This window comes from Pediculus humanus, genomic scaffold, assembly GCF_000006295.1.
Source record: "Pediculus humanus corporis 1103172108297 genomic scaffold, whole genome shotgun sequence".
In the NCBI taxonomy this organism is placed as follows: domain Eukaryota; kingdom Metazoa; phylum Arthropoda; class Insecta; order Psocodea; family Pediculidae; genus Pediculus; species Pediculus humanus.
In genome coordinates this window covers 142,961-161,176 of record NW_002987866.1, presented here as the reverse complement: position 1 = coordinate 161,176, position 18,216 = coordinate 142,961, and the positions used below count along the sequence as shown (strand labels likewise).

Here is an 18,216-nt window from a genome sequence, read left to right as displayed (position 1 = left end):
TTATTTTTTTTTTCAAAATTACACAAATTTTTAAATTATATATATATTTATATATGTATCATGTACAACAAGCACAAAATCTATTTTTTACAGGCCAGTATTTTTTGTCTTAAATTTATATATATATATTCTTCTTTGGAAAAATTTATTTAATCTAAGGAATGTTATTGTAATGAAATATCACATTTATATATATTTTGTAATCAGCACCAAAATTATAATTTATTATTATAATATAAAGCATACTGTTTTCATTTTTTCTACTTACTTAATTAATTTAAAATGAAAATTTTATTATTATCATCGAAGGTGAAATGTAAATTGTTTTAAAATGTATATTTTCAGAAGTTCTTTTAAATGTACACATTCTAAATTTATATATATATATTAAATATATGGTTTCATAAAACGATTATTCAAGTTAATTTGTTTTTTTTATATAGTAGAGGAAAGATAAAATAAGTGATTGATATAAAATTAATCAAGTAAAAAAATTAAATTTATTGTTTAAATTTATAATTTATATAATAAAGCATTTTACAATGCAGCCAATTTGAATAACTGAAAATATTTTAAAATAAAGCCTATGTTAGTTAGTAAGAGAAAAAAAAAAAAAAGAAATTCTTCTTGTTAATAATATACATGTTAAGAAAGCTTTTTAGCTTTTTGGTACAGTGTATCAAGTACTTTACCCATGTGATGAATAACTTCGAGAGCAGTTTCATATGTTTTACTTAGTGGAGTTTCTTCGAAAACAATTAAAACACCAGCACCTTGATCTAAAATACCATTTAATTTCTTATCTAACACCATTTGTGATAATTTTTTTTCAACTTGTGAAAGTGGAAGTTGTATTGTTCTAGAAACATGTTCAACTTGAACTCTTGAATATGGTTCGATTATGCGGCATAAATTTTGTTCTAACATTGTATCGTATAAAACTCCTAAATGTGCACACACAATAACATCTTCTTTAAGTTCGTTGTTGTAATTTTGTAAAGCTTTCTGAAAATCAGCCAACGATCTGTTGCTACTAGCTGTGGCCACTGCTTTCATGGCATCAATATCCTTACCAGCATATTTAAGAGCCAATTTGCCGGATACAATTTGTGCAACATCTTCTGGTGTATTCAGCATTATTTTTGACAAAAGCATATATTTTAAAGCGACCAAAGCTTTTGGAGATTCAACAGAGTCATAACCCTCAAAGGCTTCATAAAAATATGAATAGGCAGTTTTAAAATCCCTTTCATCGGCTGCATGTAAAATACCAGATTGTAAATCCAACTCTGCTTGCATTTTAGGAGGGCAATAAATAGCGTTGGCGGTTGTTCTTGCTGATGTGAGTGCAGCTCGAGCCTTCGGTAAGTTATTTAATGCATGATAAGTCTTACTCTCTAAAAGTTGAACTTCAACTAATAAATTTTTGTCTTCTAATTTTTTGAGTTCTTTCAATAAGGTGGAGCCCAAATTTAAAGCTTCGGTGTACATTTTACGATCATAATAAAGAGCAACTAATCTGGCTTCCAATGACTGACGAAGAAAAGTGCGCTGTTCATCCTTTGCCCATTGAATACATTCCAAACATAGAGGTATCTCGAGTTTTGATTTTGACTCTAAATCCAGAAAAAAATCAACAAGAGAACGTACCAATTTTGCTGCTTTCGCTTTACTAATTTGATTTAAAAAAGGCCTTGTCTTCGTAATAAGTTCAGCAAGCTTATCCGGATCATTTTCCTGTTTATACTTTTCTCCAAGTTTAAGAATTTTTTGTTCTTCAATACGTATTTTATCGTCTTCATTTTCTTCATTCTGTAATAAGTGATTTATAGAATGAATCGCGGAATCCTCACGAGAAGCTGATCTTTCAAACATCATAGCACCCGCCATGTTTAACAAAATTGGATATCCGCTTTGTCACTAACATTATCATGTGACTTTTGTTCGAAAATTTTCACCGTGATAGTTGTTTCAGTTTCATAAGTTAAACACAGTAAACAAAGTACGTTCAAAAATTATAAAGCTATGTTGCATTTCAGAACGTTTTGATTCTTGCAGCCAATCAAATTCAATAAGATTTTGTTAAAAACTATCGACAAAACATTTTCGACGTATTGAATGTTGTGCTAACTCAAAACGTTATTTTTTTAAAAAAAAAAAAAAAAAAAAAGAAAAAAAAAAAGAAATTGCTTTCTTTCTGTAGATTGCGTATTTATGAATTGTAAGAATTTATTAAAACTAAAAAGATTTTGCAAGGCATGAGTGACAGAGAGGTACGTTGTACATGTTCTATACGAAAAAAGAAATTTAAAAATGTAAAACTAAAGCATTGTGGCTGGTTGTTAGAGCCAAGTCCGCCATTTGCCGGTATTCCAAAATTTTAAATTAGGTTTTATTTGATTTTTAGCGAAGTGAAAGTCGAAGCGGGTCTAATCATAGCGGTGTTAATAATTCAAAGGACGAAAAAAAGTCTAAATCGAAGAGTAGAGAGCCTTCCAAATCAAATCATAAATCGCGCCGGACTCGCTCAAGGTCAGTTATCGACACGGATTCTAAAAGTAGAGCCAATGTGCTAGCAAATTGGTGGGTGACGCCACCGATGTTTGATATTAATCTTAGTCATTTTTTTTTTTTAAATAAAATTTTTTATCACACATTTGATTGTGATTGAAATTTTATTTTTTTAAATATTAAAATTATATCGTTAATAAGGTAACAAATAATTGTTTCGATTAGATATTGTGAAATCGGATAGTTCATTAATTTTGAATTTTGATTTTTTTTTTTTTAACTAAGTGATAATTTAAAGATAAATTGCCAGTTAACAAAAAAAATCATTTTCTTAAAAAAACATCTTGAATTGTTTTTTGAAATGCATTTTTTTTACTTTTGTATGTGTCTTATTGACTATTTATTGTGTATGTTCAATTTTTGTTGAAAAATTTGAACTTAAAATTTTGTTCGAGTTTTTTTGCAAATAACATTAATGGTTTGTTTATGGTAAGGTAATTTGATTTTATTTGCTTATTTATTAATAAAATACTGTGACTTCATTTCACAGCCTTTTATTAATAAAACAATGTATCATTCCTCACCTTAAAGGGACTTGGGAATTGGCTGCAATTTGAAACTTGTTTTATTAAAGTTGAAAAATATATAGAAAAATAAATTACCAATTATGTGCTACTAAATCGGTCACATAGTTACAAAAGTACAAATTTAAATATAAATAATTTTTGGAGTCTTTATTTTTCAACTTAAGTTCATATAACAGCCATTTTAAAAGACCCATTTCTAATAGATCTCCAAGGAAGATGTCATATAAAGGATCACGATATAGGTCTCGCAGTCGATCTCCCCGGAGGCGATCGCGTCGGACATATTCAAGAAGTAGATCCAGGTCTTATTCTCCTCGCAGTAAACGTGACCGTCGTTCAAGCTCTCACAGTCCAATGAGTTCTAGAAGAAGACATTTAGGAAGTCGAGAAAATCCTCAACCATGTCGTTGCCTTGGAGTCTTTGGATTAAGTGTTTATACAACAGAACAAGAACTTCACCATATTTTTTCAAAATATGGACCAGTTGAAAGAGTTCAAGTGGTTATCGATGCCAAGGTGATTGAATGTTTTTATTCTCTCTTTTTTTTTCTTTTGTTCGAATAAGATTAAATTTTTTTTCACAAGAGATCTGAGCAATAAAATTAATTTTTTTTTTTAATTAAAAGACTGGAAGATCTCGCGGATTTGCGTTTTGTTACTTTGAAAGTACAGAAGATGCTAAAATAGCTAAAGAGCAATGCAGCGGAATGGAATTTGATGGCAGGCATATTAGAGTCGATTATTCTATTACACAAAGGGCACACACACCTACTCCTGGAATATACATGGGAAAGCCAACTTAGTAAGTTTCATTATGCTTCTAATTCAAATTGAATTTTTGCTTATCCATTAAAAACAATATTTATATATTTATAATAATAATAATAGCGGAGGTAGAGACAGAGATTACGGTGGAAGAGGTGGATGGGATAGAAGAGATCGTGATGATTACTATGGAGGTTATAGAAGCAGTTATAGAAGATCCCCATCACCTTACTATAGAAGAAGTAGACGTTACGATCGATCTAGATCTCGTTCTTATTCTCCTCGTAAGTTACAAAGGAATAATTAAAATAAAATCTTTTTTTTTTTTTTTTTTTGCAAGGGGGGAGGGGGAAAAAATGGATTTGCGTTTAGAATATGAAATTGACTACCGGATTAGGCCTTACTCACAACGCCATTACGCTTTAACGCTTTAAAACAAAATGTATTGGCTTCCTACCGGTATTTGTAGGTATTGTAGAGAAACGGTAATTCCCCGTAAAAAATGTTTCCCAAAATTTAATACCAAATTTTTAATTGAATTATTCTCACAAATGAAGATTTCTAGAACAATTTTGTTCAGCCGAAAACAAAGAACAATAATTACCTTTTTTTTGAAAGCAGGAGTTTCATTCGGAATTGTTTGTTTGTTCCTTGCCGTTTCTCTACGTTTGGATTTGAATTATTCAAAATACATTAATAGTGTATTTATTATTATTATTATTATTATTATTTTCGTTTTCGATAAGTTTTTTTTTTTTTTTTTTTTTTTTTTTGATAATTTTATCCGGATCATGAATTTTGTTTTTCTTTTTTGGCTCAAATTTTTTTTAGGTCGTTATTAAATCTTCAGGATTACCTTTTCTATTGGAAATCTTCACAATCGACTTCATTGCAACCAAATGCGGTGTCGTTAAATAAATAAATTTTGGTTTATAAACTATAACTATAATTAATTTTTTCGCGGTAAATTTTTAATTGATTCGTTGAATTGTACATTTATATAGTTTGAAAATTGAGTTCAGTTGAAAAAAAAACAACATTTTTTTTTTTTTTGTTTTTTTCTCCGAGTTTTCAATAAAACCGAACAAAACAAAACAAAAAAAAAAAAATCAATAATTAATGTGTGGGTTCGGTTTTTTTTTTTTTTTTTTTTAATATTAAACCTAATTAAATTTTAATTGTAGAGTTTTATTTAGTAAGTTTGACAAACCTAACAGAAGAAAAAGTTTTTATTGTGTTAGGAATTTAAATTTTTTTTTTTTTTTTTTTTTTTTACTATTGTTAGGTGGTTATTAATTTCCCTAAAATAAAAAAAAAGAAAAAAAAAATTATTAATTTTTAGTTTCATTTAAATAATTTTAGAATTTATTGTATATATAGATAGAATGAAGAGGCGACATAGTCTCGACAAGCACATTTTGTTTGTTTGTTTGTTTTTAATTTTAATTTTTTTCATCTGAAATTTTTCTTCATCTTCTAAATAATCCAAACCTTTCATTAAATAGGATTATTTCGATAACGCACCCCTCTCTCTTCCCCCTTTGTTTTTTTTTTTTTTTTGTCTAATTAAGTTATAGATTTGACTTGTGTGTACTTGAGAGTTTTTAAAAGAATCGAACCCGCCTTTTAGTTAAAATTTCTTCTTTTTTAAATTTAGAAAAATTTATTATTATTATTATTATTTTTTTGTCCTTGTTATGATGTGTGTTCACACTGATATTCATAGATCTTAATATAGTCGTATATTTGTATAATTATTTCATAGAAAAAAAAAGAAAGAAAGAGAAACTAGTGATACTTTATTAAAAATTAAGATAAATTTAAATTTATTATTATTATTATTATTATTATTATTATTAATAAAAGGCCTTGGTAATTTTAGGTTATTTGTCCTGGAAATGATTTCAACTTGTTTTGGATTATTTAGAAGATGCAAAGACAGACATTGTTTTTGGGTCAACCTTGCTTGCTTCATCTCGTTCTGGTTTATATTGGTTATTATGGGGTGACAGTTTTTTTTAAAAAAAAAAAAAAAAGAAAAAGAAAAGAAAAAAAAAAAAAAAAGTTATAAAATTAAAAAATTATGAAAAATTTTGTTAATATGGTACCTTAGGTAATAAACGAAGATGGATGGATTCAAGAACTCACTCACTCACTCTCTCTTATTTTACCTCTTTTTTTTCGAGATAAGTAATTTTAAGTAAATTTTATTGTAAAACGTAGGTTAATTAACTGATTGATTGATTGATTGATTGATTTATAATTCATACATTTACATACACGTGCATATTATATATATATATGTATATACATATAAATATATATATATATATATTATGATTACATCTTCTGATAGAATGTTTTAAATATTTCGTACAATATAAATATATAATTGTTTTTCTCTTTCTCTCTCTCTCTCTCTGTCTGTTTCTCTATCTCTTTTCTAATTAAAAATTTTAAAAAGATGTAAAATCAATCTTTTGAATAAGTTAAAAAACCCCCTTTAAAAAAAAGAAAAAAAAATTGAGATGAAGCGATGCAAATTAAAAAGGGTGATGGGCTTTTAAATTGTTTTTTTTTTTTTTTTTTTTTTTTGAATTTGTTGGTTGATTTTAATTTTTTTTTTTTTTAAATTATTTTATAACGTTACGAATACTCGATATGTAATTGTTTTTTTTGATAAATATTAACCCCCCATTCGTTGGAAATGATTTAAAAAAAAAAAAAACAACTTGGAAAGTCCATCTGAAACTTTTTTTTTTTTTTTACACCAGACAGTTGGCATGTATTTTATTTGTGTGTTACAAAAAAAGCTCTTTTTTCCATATCGTTTATAGAGTTTTTTTTTTTTTTAAATTTAAATTTAAATTTAAATTTAAATATCTGGTTCACGAATTTTAATGATTTCATTATTCTAAATGATAAATTTTTTTCTAGATTTGTGTAATTTCTCTTTTTTTTTTCTTTTTTTTTTTGAAAAACAGAAAATAGAAATTTAAAAATTAATAATAATATAAATAAAAATAAAATAATAAAAAAATAATAAAAAATAATAATAAATGATTTGAAAATTGACTAATGTGTTTGGTTTTTATTTGTAAAGGTATTAGAAGAGGTGTGGGGTAAGAGAAAATAGAAAAAAAGAAGCTCAAGACCGAAGGTCGAAGCTTTATAGAAATCGTTCAAAAATTAATAAAGAAAAACTCGAAGCTAGAAAATGTCATTAAAGAAGTTTTCTGTATCACTCGCCTTCTGTATCACTTGGTGCTCAAGAGTAGAAACACGCTAGACGTTTGCTATAGGCGTTCATCTTTAGAAGCTATTAAAGAGAGACAATATTACACCGAAAATCAATCTTCCATTATTAGTTATTAACTCTTGAAATCTTTTTGCATTTTATTATTATTATTATTATTATTATTATTATTATTTTATATCATAGTTTATAAATCATCAATAAGAAGAAAAAGAATTACATGGAAACATTCACACACACACACACTCACACAAACATAAGTTTTTATTATTATTATTATTTTTTTTTTTTGTTTGTTTTACGGAAGGGAAAATTACAAAAAGAATTTTGAAGATTATTATTTTATTTTCAATATGAAGACAATAAGAAAAATAAAATGCAATGTTTCGAGTCTTACACAAAGGGAAGAAAAAAAAACAGAAAAAAAAAAAATTGTTAATGAGTGTATACGTATGTATATGACGAAAAATTTCAGTGGGAAAAAAGTTTTTTCTTTTTTTTTTTTTTTTTTTTTTTTTTTAAAAAAAAACACTTAATCAATGACAATGATTTCTATAAAAATAAATTTTCCTTATCCTTTCCCCATGCCTCCATAATAATGATAATAATATTTTTTTTTTTTTTTTTTGGAATGTTTGTTCAACAAGGGATGACAGGGTGGAACATGACGACATTATCATATCAGCTAAATCGTAGACGCTTTTATTTTCATTATTTTTAGTTTTTATTTTATTCATTCATTTTTATTGTGCTTTTTATTTTTTTTTTTTTTTTGTTTAAACTTGGCTTCATTTTTCCCGCTTTTTGTTTCATTATTATTATTATTATTATTTTTTATTTTTTATGAACTGTATTTTCTATCACGCGATATTGGATTCTAGTTTGGTTTTTATTTATTTATTTATATTTTTTTTTGCCGGTCATTTTTTTTTTTTTTTTAAATCTGATCATTTTCTTTTTTCCTTTTCTTTTCTATTTTTTTTTTTTGTATGCGAAGCAGTACTATTATTATTTATTCCTCCCCCCCCCCCAAAAAAAAAAAAAAGAAAAAAAATGTTTGATAAGAGGCTTTTCCTGTCTGTCCTTTCCAATTATTTGGCTCACAAAAACACTTATTTCGTTCGGTAATAATAATAATAATAAGTAACATTGTATATTTAAGAATTTTTTTTTTTCGTATTTTCCGTTCAACTTATTCGACGTCTGAAATTTTTAAATTTTAGACTATTATTATTATTATTACTATCATTATTATTTCCTTTTATTTTGTGAGCTCGATTTAAAATTTTTCTATTTAATTTGTTTATTTATTTTATTTTTTATTTTTATTTTTTTTTTACATTCCAAGGTGGTAATTGTTAGTAAATTTTTTTTTTATTTATTTATTTTAGTGCCTAGAAAAAATTTATTTGTTTTAGTTTTAAAGGTGGAACATTAAAAAAAAAAAAAAAACAGGTTGAAGAATGAAAAAAAAAAAAAAAAGAATTTTTAAAAAATAAATTTCCACAAGATTTGGATTTAGTTATGGTTCACACAGAAAATGGACAACATCGAAAACAAAACAAAACATCAAGATCATACGAATGTATATAATAGTTTTAGAAAAAAAGAAAAAGGAAAAAACGAAAATGAAAATATAAGAAAAAGGAAAAGGAAAAAAGGAAAATGAAAATAAAAGAAAAAGGAAAAAATGAAAATAAATTAATTCACTTTTTTTTTCTTTTTTTTTTTTTTTTTTTTTTTTTGTCGGGAAAGGGTAGAATTAATAATTATAAATTATTTTTCTTTTTCAAAATTTATACAATGAAAATTTTTATAATTATTTCATATATATCGTTATTTAAGTAATGTAAATTTTCTTTGGAAAATTGCAAATGTTTTTCCTGTACGTTATAAACATATGCAATTTCAAAAAAGAGCGTGTCATTTTAAAAACAGGAAAAAATTTTCACACGTTGTGGTTCATCGGTAAAAATTACCACGTGATTATTATTATTATTAATTTTCTCATTTCGAAGTGAAGAACGGACATTTTTTTCATAATTTTTTTATTTGATAAAAATTCAATTTTATTTCCGGGGAATAAAATCAATCATCATAAGTTTTTCAACTCGATTATCAGTGATCTTCATTTTGATTATTAATTAACTGCAATTTGTGAAGTGTACGAATTACAATTGTGATTTGACAAAGTTTTAATTTTCATTCAACACAATGACGTATTCGGAAACATATTATTATTTTCACTTAGAAATTTATTCCAGGTTTCTACCCAATCCCTAAGGAATAAATATTTCAATATCAGTGTTGCTGCATGCCTGAATAGACATGACATGACAACAATTCTTGTTATAAGTCTTCCCGAGACCATCTTATTCGATGGAAACGAGTTAATTCCTTTACTGGGCTCCAGTGATGACTGATATCCGTGGAGTGACCAGGAACAGGAGAAATGAGGTACACAACCTAGTCGAGCTGACTCAAATCAACAAGTTAAAACAAGATTTGTCTTTATTTTGTTCTCATTTTGCTCTATTACGAATCGGCCAACTGTTGAATTTTTAAATTGTTTTTTGGGTACTTGCTCTCTTATTATTATTATTATTATTATTATTATTATTTGTCATAGTATATAAATTTTATCTGAAAAAAAATACAATTTTTGTTACAATTTATTAATTTAATTTTAGTAATTGTTAAAATAAGTAATTAAAAGTTTGATATTGCAGTTTTAATCGATAATAACCTGGCAGGATTATTATTATTATTACTATTTTTCAATAAATAAAAGTCGATCAGGATAAGAAAGTTTTTTTTTTTCAAGAACAGATCATTTGAAAATGTTTCCAAAGTTGAAGTTTACAACATGAGAAGAGAAAAATTTCTTTTTTAATGAATATTGGTTTGTTTATTTTTTGTTTTTACACATTGATTCACGTACAAACGAACGGTTGAAAGCATAACAAATAAAACATAAAAAAAAAAAACAAAAAATTTTTTTTTTTTTTAAGATTAGGGAAAAGTATCTAAATGAAACACTCACGGAATTTCAACAAGAAATTCGAAAAAAGAAGTTTAATCTCGAAAAAAAAGAAAAAGAACAATTCGTAAAAGCGTATCGTTATCGCCGTAAAAAAAAGGTATGGGAAAATAATTATTATCATCATTATTTCACAAAATATGGCGGAAATATTGTTGTTTTTACGAAACATAATATGTTTTACATTTTTATAAATAAAAATATTAAATAAGTTATGTCGGTTGAAATTATTTGTTAGTATAAACAAAAACGTTTGCGGATTTGAATTGGTGTTGACATTTTTGGAAAATCTTATTAAATTTTCTTTCCTTTTATTTCTTTAAATTCATTTTAACTTATCAATTTAAAATGGTTCATGATGATAAAGTTAAAAAATTTTTTTAGTTTTTCGAAGTAGAAGAATGAATAATTTGAAAATAATGGTAACAAGTTTGAGAAGAATTCTATTGAAAATATATAGAAGATGTTTGAGGGAAAGAGTTTTGGTGATGCCTAGCGTTTGGATTGGCATGGAGGATGTACTTCTTATTCGAAAGGTAAGTTAAGCTAAAAAGAATACTACTCAATAGCCAAAGATTCCGTTTTGATTTGTGTGGGGGGTAGCGTTTCAAATCGTTCGAGAAAAACAGATTTGTATTTTTATGTGGGGTAAAAGAGCACTGGGGAAACATTTACCCTCGAAACCGGATAAGATTGGTTACTTGATCTTAAAAAATGTTGCGTGTTTTCCCTAATTTTAAGGTTCTTTCTTAAAACACATCGCGAAACAAACAAAGGCAAAAAGGATGGTGACTGTTCGGAATCGCCCCTTACAAGGGAATACGAATTCGTAAACGCGGGATATTGATAACAATACGGGTAGTACTCGTCAGTTTAACGCGATTTTCACACGGTGCTTGGTGAACCAAGGTTCTGGTTCTTAGAGGAAAGCAGGGCTGAAATATGGGTATCAACCTTGCATAAGGTCCAATTCACGGCTCGGAGAAAGTCGTTCAAAAGTTTTGAAGGGTACCGATCGACTATATGCCAAGTCCCTCATCTGTCCTGGATTTTCAAGAAAAAAAGGATTCGATAAGTTAACAATATCAAGCATTATCTTTACGTTTAAAATTTATTGGCTGAACATTTTCTTGTTCAGTGGCCTCCTGCATTTGCTCTTTATATCAAAAAGATAATAAGCTGCAAAGCAACGCATTTAATGAACTCTCTTAAATCCCTTTAAATTATAAAAAGTCTTGTTATATTTTCAACAAGGTTATTAAATGTACCTGAGGGAGGTAAAAGGGATGAAAAAAAAAGGGTAGGGGGGAGGAAAAACTAACGATAAAATAAAATTTATAACGAAAAGGTTTTTTTGTTTTTTGAGTGTGAAAACTGACGAAGTACTATTACTATTACTTCCCGTGTCAGGTTTTGACAGGTTTAATCGCCTATAAAAACCCTGTTTCGAATTTTTCAACCTATGGATTAACAACAACGGAAAACAGGTGGGGGGAGCGGAGGGGGATAGGATTAAAAGATTAGGAAACACTCTATATATTATTATTATTATTATTATTTATTTGACTTTAAATTATTTTTTATTCGTTCCTGTTTTTTTTTTTTTTTTTTACTTGGTGAAAATTTCGATGATGGATTGCTTAAAAAAAAATTATTATCATTATTATTTATTTATTTTACTTTCTCTTCGTTGAATTTTATGAACATGACGGGAAATTAAAAAAAAAAGAACAACCGGAAGTAAAAAGTTTGATGTGTGTCTGTGTTTGTCGATGACTCGTTTAGAAATTTTTTTTTTTTTTTTAACGTACTCGAATTTGAATTTTATTTTAAATTTTTTTCTGTTACATTTTTTGTGTGAAAATTTAAAAAAAAAAGAAAAAAAATTTTCTTTTTTTTTTTATTAAGCAAATTAATTTATTTTACATAAATTATTATTATTATTATTATTATTATTTTTTTTTTTTTTTGTAAAAAATTAATTAATGAATCCATAAAAATGAAAAAAAAGCCAATAAAATGCTTTTTTCTATTGTTTAAAAAAAAAAAAGTTATTAAAATAAAGGAAAAGAAAAAAGAAAAAAAATTTTTTCGTTTAAAAATTAATATCGTGGAATTAGATATAAATAACAATAATAATAATAATAATAATAATAATAGTTTACGGGTTTCAACGGTGTTTTGTAAATCTTTAAAAAAAAAAAAACTTCCAGGTTTTTCCAAGGGCAAGGGGGGAAGGGGAGTGGGAGAAGAAAGAGGAAAACGGATATAAAGGTAAACCTTTAATGTCGAGTTTTTTTTTTTTTTTTTGAATTTCATAAAAAAAAAAAAATTTCTTTTCAATCTGGAAGCAGGAAATGAAAAAAAAGGCTCAGCATGAGGTTTAACGACGTATGCCTGCCTAGAAAAAAAAAAAAATATCTCGTTTGTATTTGCTTCGGTTTCGTTTATTATTATTATTATTATTATTATTTTATATTCCGTTTTTTTTTTTTTTTAATGGCGGTCTGGGGTTGTTGTACGAATTGTTGTGTGTCTTGAATTTTTATTTTTGACTTTAAATATGTATTTATTTATTCATAAAAAAAAAAAAAAAATTTATCGGTTGTGTTTGTCGTCGAAGCGTCGAGTCATGAAAATCAAAAAAGTTTTTTTTAAAAAAAAAAAAAAAAACCATCATAAAAAAAATTTTTTTTCGGGATTTCCGGTGGGTATATGGGAAGGGGAGGGAGGGAAGGTGGGGAGGTAGGGGAAAAAGGAAAAACCCGCGACATCATAAGTTTTTTTTTTTTTTTAAATACCAATCAAATTTTAAGTTTCGATTAAGAGTAAACTGCCAATAAAATCGTTTTTTTTTTTTTTTTTTTTTTTTTTTTTTACGATCGAGTTCGATGAGAAAAAAAAATGCTGTCGCAACAGAAACCAAATCATTTATACGTGAAGTAAATAAAACAATAATAATAATAATAATAATAATAATAATAATAATAATAAAATTGACAACGGGAAAAAAAAACAGACTAATGTTATTATTAAATCTTTATATTTAAACTTTTTTGTTTTATTTTTTTTATTCTTTTTTTTTAATCGTAAAATGGCAATGGATTTAAAAATTAGAAAGAAGTAGTGTTCGAACATAATCGATTCTTAAATTAACAATATCTAACCATCTAGGATTTTCATCCCTCAGGAAGATAATGGGGAGAGTTTTTCTTTTCAAATTTTCGGGAGCTCATATAATTTTCCATCCTTAATTCTAATCGATTTAATTATTATGTTAGAAATTCGATATATATATTCATTTTCGTCGAGTAAAATAAAGCGTCGTGTTGTTATTATAATTAATGTAGTAGTATTATTATTATTATTATTATTATTATTATTATTATTATTACTATTATTATTAATAGAATAATTACTCTTAGATAAAATTAAATGTTTCTGCTTGTATGCAGCAGCATTTACACATCTATATATCTTTGACAAATTCTTTTGTTTTATATAATTTAAAACTAAAATTTTATTTTCAGGTTATTGAATATCAACAACGAAAGAGAAAGAAAAAGAGAGAGAGAGAGAGGGAGAAAGAGAGAGGAACGTGAGAAAAATAAAATTACAATTAAATATTTATAGTTTTGTATTAATGTTCAGTTGAAGACATGACAAAATTTTCTAAACTAAAAGTTTTGAAAATGTGAATTATTTTTTCTCAACGCAATGACGTAACATCCGTACCAAAAAAAAGAAGGAAGTAAGGAGGAACGTGGAAGAAGAAGGAGAAGAAGGAGGAGGAGAAAAAGCGACAAAAGTAAGAAAATTTCTTTTTATTTTATTTTTTATTTTAAACAAAAAAGAAAAAACCGGCAGCAAAAAAATGACGTCATCATTGTTGTAGTTTTTTCCGTAGTTAAAATATTTATTTGTATGGAAAATTAATTTAATTTAACTTTTTGTGTTTTCTGACCCGTTAATTGTCGTCGTCGTCATTGTTGTCGGTTTTTTCTCTTCCCCTAATTTAAATAATTTGTTCTTTTCTGACCACCGTATCTCACCCCCCGCCTTACTCCCCCCAACCCCGTTTTCTTTTTCTTTTTCCACCGTCAATCTTTTATAAAAAAAAAAAAAAAATTTTTTTGGGGTTGGATGGAGTAGGAAAATGAAGGAAAAACGTTTGTTTTTTTTTTTTTTTAATGTTTTAAATTTTAAATAACCGTTGTGACGTCATCATTTAAAACCTAAATGGCGAATGGGGCAGGGGGGGGGTTGTAATAACTTTTAAATATGAATTTTTTTTTTAATTTAAATTTTCATTTATTTTGAAATATTCTATTTTAATTTTTTTTTTTTTAAACTTGTATTAAAATTTCCTAAGGCAATTTATTATTATTATTATTATTAAATATATGAGTGCGTAAGTGAGAGTTTTTTTCAAAAGAAAAAAGTAAACAAGAGAAATGATTGGTGGTAGTAGCAGTAGAAGTAGTAGTAGTGGTGGTGGTGGTAGAAGAAGGTTGTAAAAAGGACCGTAAAGGTTTCGAGTTTTATTTTTTAATATTTAATTCGAATGAAAAAAAAAATTTTTTAATTTGTTTATTTCATTTGATGAAAAAGAAGAAAACCGACCCGCCATTGCGCGTGGGAAAAAAAAAAAAATTTTTTTTTTTTTGGGGGGTTTTTCAATTTCGCTTTTTGTTGTTGTTGTTGTTTGTTTGAAAACGAATTAATTATTATTATTTTTTCCATTTCTCTTTTTTAATAAATTTATTATTTATTTTAGTTTTTCCTTTAGATATAACGGGAAAAAAAATTTTATTTTATTTTTATTTTTTATTTTTTCTTTTTTGGGAGGGGGGTTTGTTTCATTAATAATTACGCGATAAAATGTCTTTTGAAATAATTTTTTTTTTTTTTTATTCGTATATTATTGGGTTGGCAAATAAGTAACTGCGGATTTTACCAACAGATAGTTTGTTATTTTTTTTGAGTACGTTTACGTTTTTGTACAGACATGAACTTTTGATATGTTATTACTTGGTTCCTTCTGTAACATTCAGTACCAAAATTTCATTGAACTCTTAAATAGTACGCGAGCAAAAGATAATTAAACATGGGGAGCCAGAGCGAGCATTTCCTCCACATTTTACTTTTTTATTTTTGAAAGAGTGTTAATGCTTCCCAGGCCAATAAAAAGTTGTGGGTCGTGTAGGGGAATGAAGCCTTAATAGAACGGCAGTGTCAAAACTGGTTTGCGAAATTCCGTTCTGGAGATTTTTCTTTGCAAAATGAGGAGTGCTCCGGGCGCCAATTGGAGGTTAAAGATGAGCAAATAAACGCCCTCATTGATTATGATCGGCATAGTTTGACTAAGTACATTGTAAAAAAGCTAGATGAGTCACATATGTGCGTCAAAAACCGTCTGCGGCATCTTGGGTGCCATAAGAAGCTTGATGCGTTACTTTGGGGAACGTTAGTTAACGAGGCGACTCTGTCTTTGCGATATGCTTCTTAAACGCAATGCAAATGATTCTTTTTTGAAAGAATGGTCACCGGAGATGAAAAGTGGGTTGTCTATGATGACTTTTTGAGAAAAAGATCCTGGTTTAGGCAAGGAAACAGGCACCAACAACTTCTAAGACTGACATTCACCAAAAAAAGGTATTGTTATCATTTTGGTGGGATTACAAAGGCATAGTCAACTTTGAGCTGCTGCCACGATGTCAGACCATAAATTCAGAGGTTTACATTCGACAATTGACAAATTTAAATGATACCATCCAAGAAAAACGACCGGAACTAGCCAATAGCAAAGGAATTGTCTTTCACCACCATAATGCCAGGCCCTCCCCATCTTTAGCCACTGGACAAAAACTACTGGAGCTAGGCTGGAATGTTTTGCTGCACCCTCCATATAGTCCCAAACTAGCTCCAAATAATTATCATTTTTTCCGATTCCTAAAAAATTTTTTAAACGGACAAAAATTCCAAAACGACAATGAGGTCAAAACTGCATTGGAGCAGTTTTTTGCTCCTAAAACTAAAGAGTTGTATAAAAAAAGGAAAATGATACCACCCGAAAAATGTCAAAAGGTCACTAATAATAATAAACATAATATAATAGATAAAAATAATTTGACATAATTAATAAATCGTTTTTTGTTTTCTTAAAAAATTCGTAATTATTTATTTGCCAACCCAATAATATGTACGGACGAATGGTTACGTTATGTATATAAATATGAAACGCATATTTCGTTATTATTATTATTATTATTATTATTTGTTTAAATAAAAAAGAAACGAATTAATATTAAAATATATATATATATATATATATATATATATATATATATATATATATATATATATATATATATGTATATACATATACAAAATTTAGATTTTTTTTGGAAAAAAAATGGAAATAAAATGAGGGGGGAGGGGAGTGTACGAATAAGAGAGAAAAATATTTAACCTTTCGGCTAAATTTTTTTCCCGGGTCACAAAAAAAAAAAAAAATTGAAATTTTCGGGTTTTTGTGCAAATAATAAAAAAAAAATTACGGCCCAACGAAATATTTTTTTTAGTTTAAAAATAATAATAATAATAATAATAATAATAATAATAATGAAAATCTTTTTTTTTCCTACGTCACGTAATGTAGAATTAAAAAAAAAAAAAAAAAATTTTTTTAAAACGTGGTTTTTTTTCGGAGATTGTTTTTCCTTGTTTTCTTTTTAATTTGTTTTTAATTACCGGTTTGGCTCTTTATATTAAAAAATAATTTTTTCAAAAATTTTTCCCTGTTCGTTTTTCCTTTTGAAAACATTTTTTTTTTTTTTTTGTTTAAATTTTATTAATGTAGGAATAAAAGATATGTTGAATGGATACGTTTTCGTTGTAGTAATTTTTTGATAAAATAATAAATGAAATTAATATTGGACAAGAGAGAAAAAGCACCCACACACCCTTAATTTGTCTCTCTCTCTCTCTCTCTCACACACACACTTGCTGTCTCTGTTTCTCACACACACACACACACATTCAACAAACACCCAACCACTCATACACATCATTTTCTTTCTCTCTGACAAACACACACTTTTACTGTCTTACATACACAAACACTTATTCACACCTAAACTCATACTTTCTTTCTTTCTCTCTCTCTCACACACACATACAAACACACGTACTTTTTTCCTTTCTTTCTTTCTTTTTCTTACACATACACACACTCACTTTTGCTGTTTTACATAAATAAACACGTATTCACACTCACACTCATACTTTCTCTCTCTCTCTCTCTCTCACACACACACCTACAAACACAAATACTTTCTTCCTTTCTTTCTCTCTTTCTCTTACACATATACACAACACATACTTTCTTTCTCTCTTTTCTCTCTTTCTTTCTCACACACACAAACTTTTGCTGTCTTATATAAACAAACACCTATCCACACACACACACACACACACATATACTTTCGTTCTTTCTTTCTTTCTTTTTCTCTTTCTCACACACACAAGCTCCTATCCACACATACACCCACACACACACACTTTTGCTCTCTTACATAAACAAACATCTATCCGCACCCACACAGAGAGAGAGAGAGGTATAAGTGTTAAGTGTGATAGTGATTAATTGTAACGGATAATTTAAATTCAAACAAAAAATTATTATTCCGAATTCGTTTTCTATTTAATTAAATACACTTAAAACAATAGAATTGAATTTATTTCTATAATTAATGATTTAACAAAAAAAAAAAAAAACCTCGATGATTGCTTTTACCACTAATCAAAACTAGAAAAAAAAAAAATTAATAAACATTAAAATTATCGACATCGTATCGTCGGCCATTTTTTTTTGTTTGTTATATATATACAGTTTTCATTTTTTCACGATATTAATCAAAAAAAAAGGGAAAAAGGAAAAAAAAGGAAAAATTATTCGAAAAACGAATTAATAAGTTTTTTTTTTTTGATAATTAAATTCATTCAGATAAAACCTTTGTAAAATTTAATTTAATATTATTATTATTATTATTATT

The 18,216-nt window shown here is 26.9% G+C and overlaps 4 protein-coding genes across 4 annotated transcripts; 3 read left to right on the top strand and 1 right to left on the bottom strand.

Annotated features, from left to right (window-relative positions):
* Positions 1 to 645: 645 nt before the first annotated feature.
* Positions 646 to 1,890, bottom strand: Phum_PHUM558880 (26S proteasome non-ATPase regulatory subunit, putative; the record flags this gene model as incomplete). The annotated part of the gene is made up of 1 exon (XM_002431864.1): positions 646 to 1,890. The coding sequence occupies one exon, from the start codon at positions 1,888 to 1,890 to the stop codon at positions 646 to 648; it is 1,245 nt and encodes a 414-aa protein (XP_002431909.1).
* A 368-nt stretch (positions 1,891 to 2,258) lies between these two features.
* On the top strand, positions 2,259 to 4,463 carry Phum_PHUM558870 (Nuclear cap-binding protein subunit, putative; the record flags this gene model as incomplete). The annotated part of the gene is made up of 6 exons (XM_002431863.1): positions 2,259 to 2,273; positions 2,408 to 2,587; positions 3,243 to 3,614; positions 3,786 to 3,900; positions 3,992 to 4,147; positions 4,429 to 4,463. 6 exons carry the CDS (start codon positions 2,259 to 2,261, stop codon positions 4,461 to 4,463), a joined length of 873 nt encoding a protein of 290 aa, XP_002431908.1.
* A 6,097-nt stretch (positions 4,464 to 10,560) lies between these two features.
* On the top strand, positions 10,561 to 10,850 carry Phum_PHUM558860 (uncharacterized protein; the record flags this gene model as incomplete). The annotated part of the gene is made up of 2 exons (XM_002431862.1): positions 10,561 to 10,695; positions 10,815 to 10,850. The coding sequence occupies 2 exons, from the start codon at positions 10,561 to 10,563 to the stop codon at positions 10,848 to 10,850; spliced, it is 171 nt and encodes a 56-aa protein (XP_002431907.1).
* A 4,707-nt stretch (positions 10,851 to 15,557) lies between these two features.
* Positions 15,558 to 16,297, top strand: Phum_PHUM558850 (mariner transposase, putative; the record flags this gene model as incomplete). Its single annotated transcript, XM_002431861.1, has 2 exons — positions 15,558 to 15,629; positions 15,764 to 16,297. 2 exons carry the CDS (start codon positions 15,558 to 15,560, stop codon positions 16,295 to 16,297), a joined length of 606 nt encoding a protein of 201 aa, XP_002431906.1.
* Between the last annotated feature and the right edge of the window lie 1,919 nt (positions 16,298 to 18,216).